Here is a 17,382-nt window from a genome sequence, read left to right as displayed (position 1 = left end):
CCTCCTAAAAAAGCATAGAGTCCAACCAATCTGTGCTGACCATAAATTTTCCCACCTGCCTGCTCCTGGCCCATATCCCTCCAAACCTTTCCTATTCATGAACTTATCCAGATGTCTTTTACACATTGTAACTGTACCCACATTCACCGCCTCCTCTGGAAGTTCATTTCACACGTGAACCACACTCTGTTAAAAAAAACTGCCCCTCATGTCTTTTTGAGTAAAAAGAACTCCAGATGTTGTAAGTCAGAAACAAAAATAGAGATTGCTGGAAAACTTCAGCAGGTCTGGCAGCATCTGTGGAATGAAATCAGAGTCAATATTTCGTGTCAAGTGACCCTTCCTCAGAACTGGGTCGCTAAGTTCTGAGGAAAGGTCACTCCACCCGAAACGTTCACTCTAATTTCTCTCTACAGATGCTGCCAGACCTGCTGAGCTTTGCTAGCAAACTCTATTTTTGTTTCTGATTTACAACATCTGGAGTTCTTACAGTTTTTATTCTGTCTTTTTCAAATCTTCCTCTTCACCCAGTGTCATTCCACTGCGATCTTCCTGAAACCCTGCACCTTCTTCCTTTTCAGATAACAATCCAATTGTGTTTTAAGTTACTCAGTTGAACCTACCTCCAACACACATTTTCAAACAGTGTGTTCCAGATCCTGACCATTCGTTGCTTGTAAACACAAGTTGGTATCTCTCTGATACTTCTTTTGCCAATAATTTTAAATCTGTGCCTTTTCATTCTCGAGCCATCTGCCAGTGGGGGCAGTTTCTCCCTGTCCAACCCGTGCAGGGCTCTATGATTTTGAATACCTCAAACAATTTGCCTCTCAAACCTTATCCACTTCAAGGGAAACTGTCCCAACTCCTCCAATATGTTTATGTCACTCAAGTCTTTTCATAGAAAAGAATCTCTATAGTGTGGAAGTCGGCCATTCAGCCCATCGAGTCCACACGGACCCTCTGAAGAGCATCCCACCCAGACCTGCGCCCCCACATCTATCTCTGCATTTCACTAATCTACCTAGCCCTTTATACCTGGAACCATTCTTGTGATTCTTTTCTGCACCCGCTCTGATGCCTTTACATCCAATCCTTCATTAGATGATTGTCTCTTTCGCCCTGTGGTACTGCCCACTTCAGGTATCCCTGGTAGTTACAGAGAGGCTGAACTTCAAAACCGTTTACCCTTGTACCTTATCCAGCTGCTCAATCATAATGTCCTTCTTCCGGTCAGCTGACACTGCCACGGCCAATTGTTGCTGGAGTTCCAGGATCTTGTTCTGCAGACTCTGAATCTGTTTCTCGCAGTGCTGTGATTGGACAAAGCAAGAAGACAGAGACAACCAATCAGAGCTTCAAAAGTGAACAATTAATCCCTGTTTAATTCTAAGTGCTAGACGGAAGAGTCGGGAGGATAGACTGAACAAATCCAGCCTACAAAAACAGGGGCTTCAGATAAGAAAGATTTTTTTTTAAGAAATCAGTATTCATATAATTAACACATGAATTTCTTTCTGTAGTATTTTTTTGAATCAGGTGGAGGAATAAGGTTAGAGGGTCTTGTGGCAGAATAGGCAGCCTCCTTATCTCTGAGCTAGAAGCTGCTGATACAAGTCTAACCAAATGGCCTGACGGCTAAGGAAGGTGAGTTCAAAGTGCAGGCAAACAGGTTGATTATCAACTTGCAAATCCTTCCAACACATTCATGCAAGCTGCAGAGAGCAGGACGGATTCCCTGTCAACCATGCTTGATGTGGAATGCCCCTTCTTCACGCTACAACCTCTGCATTCATGCTAGCAACATATTCCAGAAAGAAAAAGCAGCTACACAAAGCAGACATAAGCATGTGCTTTGCCTGTCTCATGTCCCTGAATGCATGGTTTTCAAATTCTAAGAAGGATAAGGAAGGGGCTAAACATTGGCGAGGATATCAAAGTGACTACCCATCCTTCCTGAGGTGTCACAAAGTCAAATTCATGCAGCTGATTCCTGCGTGGAAAGGGGTTTGTCTTACGGGGCAAGGTTCAGCAGGTTCTGCCCATACTCAATGGACTTTAAGAATAATCAAAGGTGATCTTTTTGAAGCAAACAGATTTCTGAGGAGGCTTGTCTTGGTAGATGCAAAGGTAATGCTTCTCCTCATCATCTTTGTCAGGGGTGAGGGGAAAGAGGCAGGAAAGTGGGATTCAGGTCACATCAGATCAGTCAAAGAAGGGCAGAGAAAGCTTGAGATGATAGGTCTAATCCTATTTCTCAAAAAGAATGCCAGCCTTCAAAGAGGAAACAAAAAGTTGTTAACGAGCAGATGTATTAAGATGCCTAATTTTGTCCTTTATCTTCAAAAGGTATCCAGATCCTTTCTGGAGACAGAGATATTTTTAAAAACTGTCATTTCAGCAAGACTGAATGGAATTTATTTACCCAAAAGCACCCTTGTCATGAGCAACCTTCTAGATATGTCCTAGTGAGAAAGAAGGATTCTAGGAAGGGAATAAGCTAACCATGATTAAGCAGGGAGGGTAAGGATAGCATCAAAGTGAAAGAAAAGAAACATACGATATGGTCCAGGAAATGGCTGATGAAATTCAATGTGAGTAAATGCGAGGTTTTGCACTTTGGAAAAAAGAACACAGGCATGGACTATTTTCTAAACGGTGAGAAAATTCGCAAAGCAGAAGTACAAAGGGATCTGGGAGTGTTGGTCCAGGATTCTCTAAAAGTTAACTTGCAGGTAGAGTCCGTGATTAAGAAAGCGAATGTAATGTTGTCGTTTATCTCAAGAGGGTTGGAACATAAAAGCAGTGATGTGCTTCTGAGGCTTTATAAGGCTCTAGTTAGGCCCCATTTAGAATACTGTGTCCAATTTTGGGCCCCACACCTCAGGGAGGACATACTAGCCTAAGCGGAGATTCACATGGATGATCCCTGGAATGGTGGGTTTAACGTATGATGAACGGCTAAGGATCCTGGGATTGTATTCATTAGAGTTTAGAAGGTTGAGGGGAGATCTAATAGAAACTTACAAGATAATGCATGGTTTAGAAGGGGTGGATGCTAGGAAGTTGTTTCTGTTAGGCAGGGAGACTAGGACCCGTGGGGACAGTCTTAAAATTAGAGGGGGTAAATTTAAAACTGAAATGAGACAACATTTCTTCAGCCAGAGAGTGGTGGGCTTGTGGAATTCATTGCCACGGAGTGCAGTGAAGGCCGGACGTTGGATGCCTTTGAGGCAGAGATCGACAAATTCTTGATCTCAGAAGGAATCAAGGGCTACGGGGAGAGTGCAGGGAAGTGGAGTTGAAATGCCCATCAGCCATGATTTAAATGGCGGAGTGGACTTGATGGGCCAAATGGCCTTACTTCCACTCCTGTGTCTTATGGTCTTATGGATATGTCAAAGGTTAGCGGTAAGCCAGAGGAGTGGGCAAGTTATAAAACCAACAAAAAAATGACCCAGAAAATGACACCAAGGAAGAAAATAAACTTTGAGGGAAAACTTCCAAGTAGTATCAAGATGAACGGAAAGAACCTCTTTAAATATATAAAAGTGGAAGGCCAAAGTGAACATTGCCCCTTTGGAGAATGAGCCTGTGGAATTAATAATGGGAAGCCATAACATGGCAGAGAATTTGAATTCATGCTTCGCATTGGCATTAGTAAGAGACACTAATAGTGTTCCAAAATTACTCAATAATAAAAGGGGTAAAGTAAGAAAATAAATTCTATAACCATCAGTTGAAAAAGTACAAGGGATACAGATGGGAGTAAGACCAACAAGTCCACTGAACCTGATAGAATGCGTCCTAGGGTCTTAAAAGAATTTTAGATCAGCTTTATTCTGACATGAACTTCATGAGTATGGTGAAAAGTTTACAAGTTACCACTTACAATGCCATCTTAGGTACCAAGCTACCTGGTAGACATTCTTAAGGACACATTCTGAGGGAAAAAAGATCAGAAACATAAAAGAAACGAAATAAGTAGCCACAGGAGTAATCTTCCAGGAATCTTCAAATTCTAAAAAAGTACAAGAGGACTACAAAACTACGAATGTAACATAAAAGGGAAGGGGACAAAAGAAAACCAGATAATTGCAGGTCAGTTAGATAGCATTGGTTATTGAGAAAATGACGAAAAAGCCAAAACTTCTGTGATTAGCGGAAATGTACAGGAATAAGTTTCTGCAAGACAGATACAGGAGTAAAAGATAAAGTGTTTGCAAGGAATTAATGGATTGCATCTTCTTAAACCTCCAGAAGTTAAGTCTTGAATCCTCTTTCAGCATCACGAGACAGCAAGGACACACAGCCCATCAGTATGCCTTGATGAGATTCCAGGTTGTAATTTGTTCCCGGTATGTATTGTTCTATACATAAACCATCCCATACCCCTCAATTAATTTCCAGTCTGTAGCTCACTCCCAGGCATTTGTAATTCTGTATGTAAACCATCCTGTACCACTTGATTAGTTTCCAGTCTATGAACTTACCACCAGGCATTGATTATACAATATATAAACCATCCCATATCAATTAGATTCCAGGCTGTAATTCACTCCTGGGTTTGTTATTTTATATACAAACCTTTCCATAATCCTTGATTAGATTCCAGTCTGTAACTCATCCCGGCTGTTTCTTTTGTTATGTATAAATCCACGATCCCCTCGATTAAATTCCAGTCTACGACACATTCCTGGGTATGTATTATTTCATAATAATGTGGTATTTTTATATATAAACCCAGAAACCCCTCGTTTAAATTCCAGTCTGTAACTCATTCCTGGGATCTCTTGTTCTATGTATAAATCCCTGAACACTCAATTAGATTCCAGTCTGTGACACACACCTGGGGAGTTTGTTATTTATATATGACACATCAGAAAAAGGCCAGATATCACCCTTGTTTGATGAAGCAGCACAAATCGAACAGAACTGATTTTGTATCAGTTTTTCTGCAGTTACACATTCCCACACCGCGCTATCCTGGGGAAATAACGTTTAAGATTTACTCAGTTAAAGATGAAATAAGAAATCAAAACTTAGACGGTTGCTAAAACCTGTGAAGTACTGCCAAGCTGCACGTGTGTCTGAAGTGAGGTAACCTCCCTGTGACTCTCAGACTAAGGCTATGAGAAATCCTCAGTATCACCAGAGGCGAGGTAACAGAAGATGACCCCAACAAAGCTGCTTTCAGATTGACAGCAAGTACGAAGGAGACAGGGTCAGCGCCTGCTAAGGGAATTAGAGGGCAGTTTGGCTTTTTAAGTGCTACCAGCTGACAAGTGAGGGAGCCGGATCCCCAAGCTGCTTAATGCCCACGTGACCTCCTTCTGGGCAGTTCATGATTACCCAGCAAGGTCAAGAGAGCAGAGAAACACCGTGGACACGTGTAAGCATCCTCCATTCCACACGGGCTAGGAACTTGTCAGAGTAACAGTGCTATACACGTCAGAGCTTGAACCTGTGGCTGACAGAGACCGGCGAAGGATGTGTGGCCTAAATAGCCTTTGCAACTTTCTAGGAATGCAGAGATTTTCAAACGCCTGCTCCACTCCCTGATTTTAAATACCCCCTTGGATGCCTTGTACAGCCTGGCTCCCTGCAGTACAATCACCCAAGCAGTCCCAGAGGCTCTGTGATTAAATACACCACCTGGTGCCGTACAAAGTCAGCTCTCGGTTTGACTCCCAGGGCTTTTTTGTGGACTCGAGAGAAAAACAAAAATTGATTCGGCGCCCAAACTATCATCACATGCACAAGGGCTCCTCAAAACAACATTAGATATCTTACCAGCACATTGCTGACTTTAAATCCTCCACGTCTAGCAGTCGTGCCATCGGCTGCCTCATCATAATCTCACTAAAGATGCTCCTTAAAACCGACATTTGCAGTCAAGCTTTTGCTAATCAATCCTAATATTCCACACAGCTCGGTGTCATGTTCTACCTGCTGATATTTGGGGCATTTCACTCCCTAAAGCAAGGCACTGTAGAGATGCACATGGTTGTGATCAGGAATTAGGAGGGATTCTGAAGGTGAGTTTTAAAGGAGGTTTTCGAGAAAGCTGAAGTGCAGCAAAAGAGCTGTTGCTTTCTTTCATTGACTCATACAGCATGGAGACAGACCCTTAGGTCCAACTAGTCCATGGTGAACATAATCCCAAACTAAACTAGTCCCACCTGCCTGCTCCTGGCCCATATCCCTCCAAACATTTCTTATTCATGTAGTCATCCAAATATCTTTTAAACGTTGTAACTGTACCCCCATCCACCACTTCCTCTGGAAGTTCATTCCACACACGAACTGCTCTCTGTGCGAAAAAATTGCTTCTCCTTTCTCGTCTCACCTTAAAAATACGCCCCCTAGTCTTGAAACCCCCCATCACCTTATCTATACCCCTCGTGATTTTATAAACCCCTAAGAGGTCACCCCTCACCTCCTACGCTCCAGTGAAAGAAGTCCCAGCCTATCCAGCATCAACTTTTACCTCAAACCCTCCGTTCCCAGCAACATCCTGGTAAATCTCCTCTCAACCCTCGCCACCTTAATAATATCCTTTCTATAACAGGGCGACACTGTACTCCAGAAAAGGCCTCACGGACGTCCTGTACAACCTCAACATAATGTCCCAGCTCCTATTCTCAAAGGTCTGAGCAATGAAGGCAAGCGTGCTGAGTGCCCTCTTAACCAAGCCCTGTCTTATATAAGATTCAAACTTCAAAGAATTATGTATCTGAAACCCTAGGTTTCTCTGTACTACAACATTACCCAAGGCTCTTCTACAGAATGTGGGCATCACTGGCAAGGCTGTCACCCATCCCAAATTTCCCATAATCCGATTGTTTTGCTGAAATCATTTCTGAGGGGAATTAAGAGTTATCACTTTGCTGTCAGTCTAGAGTCACACATAGGCCAGGCTGAGTGAGGATGGTAGATTTCATATCCAAAAGGGCATTGGTGTAAAAGGGTTCTGACAATAGTTACTTTGCTCACTGCGACCAGCTTTCAATACCAGATTTATTTAAATTTAAATTCCACCAGCTGCCATGGCTGCGATTTGAACCTGTGTTGGGGCTGTACAGATCATTGGTTAGGCCACCTTTGAAGTACTGCATTCATTTCTGCTCTCCCTGCTATAGGAAAGGTATTGTTAAACTCTAAGGGGTTGTGAAAAGATTCACAAGGATGATGTTAGGATTGGAGGGTTTGAGCTACAGCGAGAAACTGAAGAGGCTGGGGTTATTTTCCCTGGAGTGTCAAAGGTTTAGGGCTCTCCTTATAAAGCATTCTAAAATCATGAGGGGCATGGATAGGGTGAATAGTCAGAGTCTTTTTCCCAAGTTAGAGGAGCCCAAAGCTAGAGAATTTGGTTTAAGGTGGGAGGGGAAAGATTTAAAAGGGACCTGAGGGGTGACATTTTCACAGAGGATGGTGCATGTATGGAATAAGCTGCCAGAGGAAGTGGTGGAGGCTCGTACAGTTACATTTGGATTGGTATATGAACAGGAAAGGTATAGAGGGACATGGGCCAAATGGGGCTAGATTAATTTAGGATATCTGGTCAGCATGGACAAGTTGGACCAAAGGGTCTGTACAACTCTATGTGACTATGATTGTGTTCGCAGAGCCTTTGAATTACTAATCCTACAGTGTTATAATACACCACCACATTCTCCGAGAAGCCACAATCCTTACCTTCCTCCTGGTGCGCTCTTTGTCAAGGGTGTCCTTCAGAATCTGATTCTCGTAGACGGAGGATTCAGCCACCAGTCCCTCTCCCGTTCCCAGCCGCATATGGGAATACCGAGGGAAGAGAGAAGCCTCATCCAATCCCAGGAGGGGCAATGGCGGGGACACAGAAATCTGATAAGGTTTGGCACTGAAACAGAGAAGGCAAGTTACAGAATCGTAGCTGACATGCGGCATGGGAAGTTGCTATTCAGCCACTTGGAGACATTGCAGCTCACTCACCCCGTCTGGAGATAGTAAGAACTGCCGATGCTGGAGTCAGAGACAACACTGCTTCAATCTGAAACGTCGACCTTCCTGCTCCTCTGATGCTGCCTGACCTGCTGTGTTGCTCCAGCTACATGCTGTGTTATCACTCACCCCATCTGTTCCCTGTGGTCCTGCAAAGTCAGGGTTGAACCTGCCTCCACCACACTCCCAGGCCACATTCCAGATCCTAACTGCACACTGTATAAAAAGGGCTTTTCCTCATACCCTCTATTGCCAGTTACTTTAACTCTGTGCCAACTCATTCTCTTTTGTCAATGGGAACAGCTTCTCCCTCTCTACTCTACTCAGACTCTCGTGAATTTGCACACCTCTACCAAAATTCCTGTCAGTTTTCTCTTTTCGGATGTTGACAGGCCCAGTTGCTCCAATCTATCCCCATAACTGAAGTCCCTCATTCCTGGAATCTTACTCAAGAATCTTTGCTGTGCTCTCTCTAAGACTTTCAAATCTTTTCATTCGCAGCGATTTAAAAAACACAGCAACATCAGTCAGAAGTTTGGAATTCTTAAAAAGCTTTTTTAAAACGATGTATATAGTTTCACATCACAATTTTTCTGGGATTTATTCATCCAAAGGAATTAGAAGGTGCTGGGGAGCAGCAACCCTAGTTGAATCACTGCAGCCCTCATGGCAATGGTACCCCCTCTTGTTCAGTATTTTTTTAACTCCCTGTTTGATGAACTGACTGTCTTGCTAGGCCATTTCAGAGGGCAGTTAAACATCAACTTCCGAGGTATGGGTCTGGAGTCACAGGTAGACCAGACTCAGTTAGGGCAGTTTTTCCATCCACACCGAACCAAGGACATCCGTGAACCACACGCTTTGGTTTAAATAATGATCAACGCTAGTTTCCTGTTCATGATTATCGATGAGGATTTTCAGTCAAGGCGTGTTTAATGAGCTGCATTTGAATTGACAGGATGCGCTGATGTATCAGGATTATTAAGGCAGGCTTCCACGTTGCTTGCCTGGTAACCTAACCAGTCTGCCAGCATATCCACGGCAGCAATAAGCAATGAACCTGCTCGACTTGGCCTGTCTCTTTAAACTCACTGTAAGGGTAAACAGTCTCAGGAGGTGCCCAGGTCAACGAGGGCCACTTGTTGCCAGATGATTACATCAGCTCCTGTCAGCCACTGCACCCATCCCTGCTCCCAGGAAGTAAGCCACTTGAACCCCACCCCATACGCCTGCCCAGTGGTGACTCTATTCTAACGTCTTTAAATTCACGTGAACCCACAGGGTAAAGCGGGGAGAAAGACGAGAGCTGCAGAATTTGGGGAGGTTTGGCTTCAGTTCCTGAGTGGGCGGGAGGCGGGGACTTTAGCTGTCAGCTGGTTTGTGGGACAGGGGGGCAGTGGAAAGGGGGGAGTTAAGCATTGGGCAAAGTTGACGAGGGCAGCATTTCGACAAAGCGAGACAAACAGCCGACACTAGACGGCCGTTTTTACTGCAACAGCAGCGATTGGTACGCAAAGAGCAGTCCGTTAGACCACACACCCCAACAAAAGCAGGAAGGTAAATATTTTAAAGGGGCCTCGCAAGTGTCAGCACTCAGCCCAAGCTCCACAACGAACTAGTCACCCAAAATTCTGCTGTGCAACCCCCAGTGAGGGTCACGGTGCACAGCATATGAAGCCATGAATTAAACCCAGACAGTCCAATTTTACTTCATGCATAGCTTAATGCTGCCACAGTGCACTGAGTGAAAGCATTCCACTGTGATGAAGCTGTACTTGGCTTTGTTTAGACCACAGCTGGTGTACTATGTGCAGTTCTAGGCACTGCCCTGCAGGAAGGATGTGTTTGCACTGCAAGTGGTGTGGAGGAGATTTACCAGCATCTTACCTGGGATGGAGCATTTCAGCGAAGAAGAGAGACTGGACAAGTTTTCTTTGGGGCAGAGAAGGTTGAGGAGGGAAACCTAATAGAATCATAGAATCCCTACCAGGTCATTCAGCCCATCAAGTCCACACAGACCCTCCAGAGTACAGCCCACACAGACCCAACCCCCTACCCTATTCATGTAACCATGCATTTCCCAAGGCTAATGCACTCAGCCTGCACATCCCTGGACACTACGGGACAATTTAGCACGGCCAACCCACCCTAACCCGCACATCCCTGGGCACTACGGGACAATTTAGCACGGCCAACCCACCCTAACCCACACATCCCTGGGCACTACGGGACAATTTAGCACGGCCAACCCACCCTAACCCGCACAGCCCTGGGCACTACGGGACAATTTAGCACGGCCAACCCACCCTAACCCGCACATCCCTGGACACGACGGGACAATTTAGCACAGCCAATCCACCCTAACCCACACATCCCTGAACACCATGGGACAATTTAGCGTGCCAATCCACCTAATTTGTACATCTTTGGACTGTGGGAGGAAACCGGAGCACCCGGAGGAAACCCATACAGACACAGGGAGAATGTGCAAACTCCACAGAGACAGCTGCCCGAAGGTGGAATCGAACCTGTGTCCCCGGCGCTGTGAGGCTGTAGTGCTAACCAGAGTCACCGTGCCACAATAATACACGTGTAAAATTCTGCAGGGAGCGGATAGAAACCTGCTTGTCCCCTTAGTCGACACATGGGGCACAATTTTAAATTGAAAGGCGGGAGGTTTAGAGGGGACTGGAGGAAAAGCTTTTGCACCCAGAGGATACTGGAGGTCTGGAATGTACTGTTGGGAGAATAGTTGAGACAGGGAGCCTCACAACCTTTAAAAAGCAAATGCCACCTTTGTTCCCTATAAATTTTGTTCAGTTTCTCTTCTGACAGACCAGCCGGGGGGAACATGCAGTCAGGGACACAGATGTTTATAAGCCAAACAGTCTTTGACAGTAAACTACATTGTTATCAACTAGTAATTAGCCCTCCGCCAGCGTTGGAAATAATTTATTTACAAAGCAAATGCCCTACGTGTACCTGACTGAACCAGATGCTGTTTCAAGACTACCCGCTCACCTGAGTAAAGCGCTGGTGCAGTCACTCTCAAAGGAGTCGTCATCCCTCTGGTCCTCAGCCCCCTTTGACACTGGGGAGCTGGGGCTGACCCCTGTGTGGATGAGAACAGAACAACACCCGTCACCCCAGGCTTCACTTGCAGACAAACATAATTCCCCTTGTTCATAGAATCATAGAACCCTACAGTGTGGAATCTGATTGTTCGGCCCACTGGGTCCATACCGACCCTCCAAAGAGCATTCCACCCAGAAAAACCCCCTTTCCAATCCCTGGATAACCCACCTATCCTGCATATCCCTGGACACTCTGGGCAATTTAGCATGGGCCAATCCACCCAACCTGCATGCCTTTGGACTGTGGGTGGAAACCAGAGCACCCACACAGACACGGTGAGAACGTGTAAAACTCCAAACAGAAAGCCGCCCGAGGGTGGAATTGAACCCGGGTCCCTGTGAGGCAGCACTGCTAACCACTGAGCCACCGTGTCACCCTAGTCGGGGACTATCGGGGGCAGGTCCAAGGCAGGAATACTCACCAGGATGAAGGTGGGTATTCCCAGTGCCAGTCGCAGCAAAGCTGGTCCCAACACTCCACGTTCAATCTCGCCATGGGGGCGTGGTTGAGATGTCGGCCTGGTGGTATTTTTGTTAGACCATTAATCAAGAGAACCAAATAATAGTTTGGGAACCCTGGTCAAAACCCCAACTTGGTAGGGGTGGAATTTGAATTCAATTTTAAAAACCTGGAATTAAGAGTCTAATGATGACCACGAATCTATCGCGTATTGTCGTAAAAATCCCATCTGGATCACCAACGTCCTTTAGGGAAGGAAACTGCCATCCTTACCTGGTCTGGCCTACATGCGACTCCAGACCCCCCACAGCAATGTGGCTGACTCTTAACTGCCCTCTGGGGCAATTAGGGATGGGCAATAAATGCTGCCCTGGCCACCAGCACTCACCTCCTGTAAATGAGTAAAATAGAAATGTAGCTGCTCTGCTGGGGACATCTCCAAACGGTCATTTCCCCACCCACCTACTAGTCCCATTAATGAACACGAGCAGAAGGAATAAGGGGTGGGAAGGTCAACAGTGGCATACGCTGTGGTGTGGGCATTCACCCTGTCGCCAGCTTTCCTTTTAATCTTCAGCCTGAGAGTCATGGGGTCGGTGGGGTGGGCGTTGGGGTTGGGGGGGGGGGTGGGGGAGCAGGGGCTGGTGATGGTACTGTACTCACTGCAGGTGAGATCCTCGGAGAGTTTCAACATGTTCTGCAGGTGGGACCGGACCGACTCCATCTCCGAGATGTGCCTGGATCCACCCTGCAGAGGAAGAACGGACAGGGTGAGGAAGGAGGAGTTCACCTCTCCAGGGGGGATACCACGGTTAAGATACCGGTTCTAGCTATTCTGAGACCTCGGCTGAGGACACATGTCCAAGCCCCATCACTGCAGTTCAGCAGCCAGAACAAAACTAAATCTAATCTGACAATACAAGACGTGGGAGCAGGAACAATGAAAATAGCATAAGGCCACTCGGCCCTGCCAGCACCATTCTAGATCATGGCTGACCTTTCACCTCAACATTATTTTGCCCTTTGATGCCTTTCACATCTAGCAGTCTCTGATTTGAGCATGGCGAGGTAGAGTGACACCAATAGCATGGGTTCAATTCCTAAACTGGCTGAGGTTATCATGAAGGGTCTCTGCTTCTCAACATCACCGGAAGGTGTGGTGACCTACGGGCTGAACCACCACCATTAATGAGAGAACAGTCCTAGGGCCTGGTAAGAATCTCCTCAGCCCTCAAGGGTCGAGAATTTCAGCAATTCACAGCCCTCCGCTTGAAGGCATTTCTCCACACCTCAGTCCCAAACGGCCTGCTCCCTATTCTGAGACTGTGTCTCCTGATTCTACAAATTCCACCCCACCCAGGCAGGAGCGACAACAAACATCGTTTTAACTGGCACCTAATGAACCAGCACTCTCAGTAAACCGGCAAAAAAATTATACACCCAAAAAAAGTCAGAAGTTTACTGTATTATCACGACGCCTGAGTCGTCAGTTGAGGATGTGGGTGAGAAGGTTCTCTGCCAGTAAGTTTTAGTTAAGGAAATGTTGTATTCTTATTTAAGTGATTTATGCTATGAATAAAGTATAACAGTGATACACATACCCCCTGCATTACGTTTCTATTACTTAGTTTGTGATTTTACTTTGATTATGTGGACCTCTTGACCAACCAAAACATTGATAAACCAGCATACTCCTGGTCCTGTAGGTGCCACTTAATAAAACCAACATTTGCTGCAGTACCCTTCCTGTTGAGTCCCGTAAGAAATCTGCACACTCCCATGAGTTGACCCCTTATTCTTCTAAACTTTAGAGGGTACAGGCCCAGTCTCATCTTATGACAGTGCACCATTCCAGGAATCAGTAAAGAGTGAGTGTGAAAGTGTCGAGCCTGTCAACAAAACTCACTGACTGCTCCACTGAGGGCTGGAAAACTGCTGTTTGACTTGATGTGGACCGTTATGTCCTAACCAGCAAAGCCATGACTCCTAACCAGACCTGGCAGCTGCTAAGGATGGGGTGCCTTGTGGTGGACAACAAATGCCTGCCCTGGCAGTAACTTCCTACAGACCCGCTGCCCACCTAAAGAAGAAATAATTTCAGTGTGCACTCGCAGACAGCAATGGGAGAGGGAGGGGTGTGCACTACTCAACATTATGTTTATTCTGCTCTCTTCCAGCGAGTGCAGAGACGCACAAATAAAAACTGGCCAGACAGAAAATGAAAATCAAAGATCCTTGGATTTAGATGTCCAGAACAGAAAAGCACAGAAACAGGCCACTCAGCTGTTTCACGCCCCATGTCAGCGCCCTCCTACCTCACCTTATCTCATCCCGGTAACATGCCCTGTTCACTCGCAATTGGGGCACACGCTCAAATACAGCTTTGGTATTCATCTCAACAGCCCGCACTGCAGAATCCGGAGCGAACAACAATAGTTTGTTTGTGCTGGACACAATGATGTGACGTTTCCCTGTAGGACTGGATGATGAGGGAAGACTGAAAGTGACCTACCAGAGAAATGCAGATTTACCTTCAGCGCTTCGCTGCCTTCTGCCCTTTTGGAGAGTCGCTGGGCCGCCTGCACAGCCAGATCTTCCAGGCCAGGGGGTGCCAGCGGCCTAGGGGCCTCCTTGGAGAACTGGACAGACTTTGGAGGGCGGGAGGCAGCAGTTTTGCAGGTGCCCGGCCCAGCCTGGCTGCTGGCAGTCGGCCTGAGGACGTGGGGTGAATCTTTGGAACAGTTGGTGAGGGCACCTGAGGAGGAGGAGAAAGGAGGAGGGGAGGAGCGGGCAGCTCCCAGCTCGCGGCTGGCCCGCAGCGAGGAGTACAGCCTGGCTGTCACTTCAGAGGAGGTGGTGGCGAGGCTGGCATGGGGGCTGCTGGGCAGGGAGCGTGACGCGGCGGGAGGAGCAGAGCGCCCACAGTTGGACTCGTCCGCGGCGGTGGCGAGGCACGGGCTCGGCGGCGCAGAGCTAGGCGCAGACGGCGGCAGCAGCTCCACGTCGCTCATCAGGTCCTCAGCTCGAATCGGGGAGTCCATCTGGCGGTGCGGCCCGCTCGGAACGGTGCGGGAATCCCTCTGCATCGCACAGCAGCCTCAGGATCCCAACCTGCCAGCCAGAAACACATTCCAACAGGTCACCCACACTAAGTTAAATGAACAAATAACAACCGCGTGGCAGGACAATTCAAAGTCACTCAGCATCGGCAACCACTCGTCCCCATTCTTCCCTCCTAGCCCACTCTCCTGTCTCCAAAGCCTTAGCATTCAGCCCTCATGACCATCCTCCCCTTAATTCCTCCCATGCACTCAAGGTGCTTCACAAATTTACCCCTCTATTGCCCTCATCCCTCGCTCTACTCTTCCTTGCCCCTCTAAAATACAAGCACCTCTTCTGTGCCCGTGTCACGCTACACTCTTTTTAAAAAATGGTCTGTGATGCTCCTCTACTCTTTACCCCATGTCACCATGCACCTGTCAAACTCTGCCCTCCTTTTCTCTGGCACCTGACACTGGTCTCCCTGTTTCCCCACCCCAGGTGGCTCTCCAGACCCCACTCACCACATCCCCTCCTCCTGCCCTTGACCCATATCACCTTCCATTTTCCTCTCCGTCCTGCATCATGCTAACTCCCTCTGTTACGTCTCTCTCTCCCCTGTCTCAGCCACCCCCCCGCCCCCCACATTCCTCCGACTTCACCCAGTCCCCTCGATTCACTTCTCCCCCTTATCCCTCCTTAACACTACCCCCCATAATCCCTCCACACCTCCTTCATCCCTTCCTCCATAACCTTTTCCCCATCCATCCTTCATTACCTCATCACCCTCCCCTACCATCCCTCACCTCTTCTCTCCCTCATCTCTCTCCACTCCCTTCTGATCTCCCTCCCTCCTGATCTCTCTCCCCTCTGATCCGCCCTGTCCCCTGCCCCCGATCACCCCCTCTCCCCTCTGATTGACCCCTTTCTCCCTCTGAACACCCCTCTCGCTTCTGATCCCCCCCTCTCCTCTGATCCCCCTCCCCTCCCCTCTGATCCCCCCTCCCCTCCCTCTGATTCCCCCCTCCCCTCCCCTCCCTCTGATCCCCCCTCCCCTCCCCTCCGCTCCGATCCCCCCTCCACTCCCCTCCGATCCCCCCCTCCCCTCCCCTCCGATCCCCCCCTCCCCTCCCATCCCCCCCTCCCCTCCCCTCCCCTCCCCTCCGAACCCCCCCTCCCCTCTCCTCCGATCCCCCCCTCCCCTCCCCCCCTCCCCTCCTCCCCTCCCCTCCCCTCCGATCCCCCCTCCACTCCCCTCCGATCCCCCCCTCCCCTCCCCCCCGATCCCCCCCTCCCCTCCCCTCCGATCCCCCCCTCCCCTCCCCTCCCCTCTGATCCCCCCCTCCGATCCTCCCCTCCCCTCTGATCCCCCCCTCCGATCCTCCCCTCCCCTCCCCTCCCCCCTCCCCTCCCCTCTCCCCTCCCCTCCCCTCCCCTCCCCCCTCCCCTCCCCTCCCCTCCCCTCCGATCCCCCCCTCCCCCCTCCCCTCCCCTCCCCTCCCCTCCGATCCCCCCCTCTCCCCTCCCCTCCCCCCTCCCCTCCCCTCCCCCCTCCCCTCCCCTCCCCTCCGATCCCCCCCTCCCCTCCCCCCCTCTCCCCTCCCCTCCCCTCCCCCCTCCCCTCCCCTCCCCTCCCCTCCCCTCCCCCCTCCCCTCCCCTCCCCCCCGATCCCCCCCTCCCCTCCCCCCCTCCCCTCCCCTCCCCCCCTCCCCTCCCCCCCTCCCCTCCCCTCCGATCCCCCCCTCCCCTCCCCTCCCCCCCTCCGATCCCCCCTCCCCTCCCCTCCCCTCCGATCCCCCCCTCCCCTCCCCTCCGATCCCCCCCTCCCCTCCCCTCCCCTCCCCTCCGATCCCCCCCTCCCCTCCCCTCCGATCCCCCCCTCCCCTCCGATCCCCCCCTCCCCCCCTCCCCTCCCCTCCCCTCCCCTCCCCTCCGATCCCCCCCTCCCCTCCCCTCCGATCCCCCCCTCCCCTCCGATCCCCCCCTCCCCTCCCCTCCCCTCCGATCCCCCCCTCCCCTCCCTCTGATTCCCCCCTCCCCTCCCCTCCCTCTGATCCCCCCCTCCCCTCCCCTCCCTCTGATTCCCCCCTCCCCTCCCCTCCCTCTGATCCCCCCCTCCCCTCCCCTCCCTCTGATCCCCCCTCCCCTCCCTCTGATCCCCCCCTCCCCTCCCCTCCCTCTGATCCCCCCTCCCCTCCCCTCCCCTCTGATCCCCCCTCCCCTCCCTCTGATTCCCCCCTCCCCTCCCCTCCCTCTGATCCCCCCCTCCCCTCCCCTCCCTCTGATCCCCCCTCCCCTCCCCTCCCCTCCGATCCCCCCCTCCCCTCCCCTCCACTCCGCTCCGATCCCCCCTCCCCTCCCCTCCCCCTCCAATCCTCCCCTCCCCCTCGATCCCCCCCCTCCGCTCCGATCCCCCCCTCCCCTCCCCCTCCGCTCTCCCTCTGATCCCCCCCACCCCCACTACGCCTCTGGTCTCCCCCCCCCGATCCCCTGCCCGCGGGGATGACGGTCCCGGTCCCGGTCCCCCCCATCACCTTCTCTCGGTCTCCCCCGGGCCTTCCCGCGTTCCCAGCCGCCATAGCAACCGCGCTCCCGTCGCGTCATCACCGCGGCGCCGGGCGGGCGGGGAAGGACCCCCCCCAACCGTCAAAACCGTCGCCCGACCTGTCCTGGGCTGCGCCTGGCCCCAAACGGCACCACACCGCGCCCCCCTCCCCAAATGAAAAGGAGAAAAAAAAATTCCCCGAGAGTTTTAAATATGCGAA

At 50.0% G+C, this 17,382-nt stretch overlaps 1 protein-coding gene across 4 annotated transcripts in view; it reads right to left on the bottom strand.

Moving 5' to 3' along the window:
* The window catches only part of cntrob (centrobin, centrosomal BRCA2 interacting protein), a 48,838-nt gene extending 31,612 nt beyond the window's left edge, over positions 1 to 17,226 (bottom strand). For 2 of the 4 annotated variants that reach the window (XM_059642540.1, XM_059642541.1), the window contains exons 1-6: positions 17,152 to 17,226; positions 14,109 to 14,688; positions 12,241 to 12,325; positions 11,005 to 11,095; positions 7,699 to 7,882; positions 1,197 to 1,313 (exon numbers count right to left, since the gene is read on the bottom strand). In XM_059642540.1, coding sequence (XP_059498523.1) covers positions 1,197 to 1,313; positions 7,699 to 7,882; positions 11,005 to 11,095; positions 12,241 to 12,325; positions 14,109 to 14,663 — 1,032 coding nt within the window. In that variant the 5' untranslated portion in view covers positions 14,664 to 14,688; positions 17,152 to 17,226. Of the gene's footprint in view, positions 1 to 1,196; positions 1,314 to 7,698; positions 7,883 to 11,004; positions 11,096 to 11,850; positions 11,963 to 12,240; positions 12,326 to 14,089; positions 14,689 to 17,151 lie in introns of those variants that run through there. The other 2 variants (XM_048524018.2, XM_059642542.1) reach the window with 2 other exon arrangements.
* Positions 17,227 to 17,382: the final 156 nt, after the last annotated feature.

Source organism: Stegostoma tigrinum, chromosome 45 (genome assembly GCF_030684315.1).
Source record: "Stegostoma tigrinum isolate sSteTig4 chromosome 45, sSteTig4.hap1, whole genome shotgun sequence".
In the NCBI taxonomy this organism is placed as follows: domain Eukaryota; kingdom Metazoa; phylum Chordata; class Chondrichthyes; order Orectolobiformes; family Stegostomatidae; genus Stegostoma; species Stegostoma tigrinum.
Note: the sequence above shows the minus strand (reverse complement) of the source record. Positions and strands in the feature narration are given on the sequence as shown.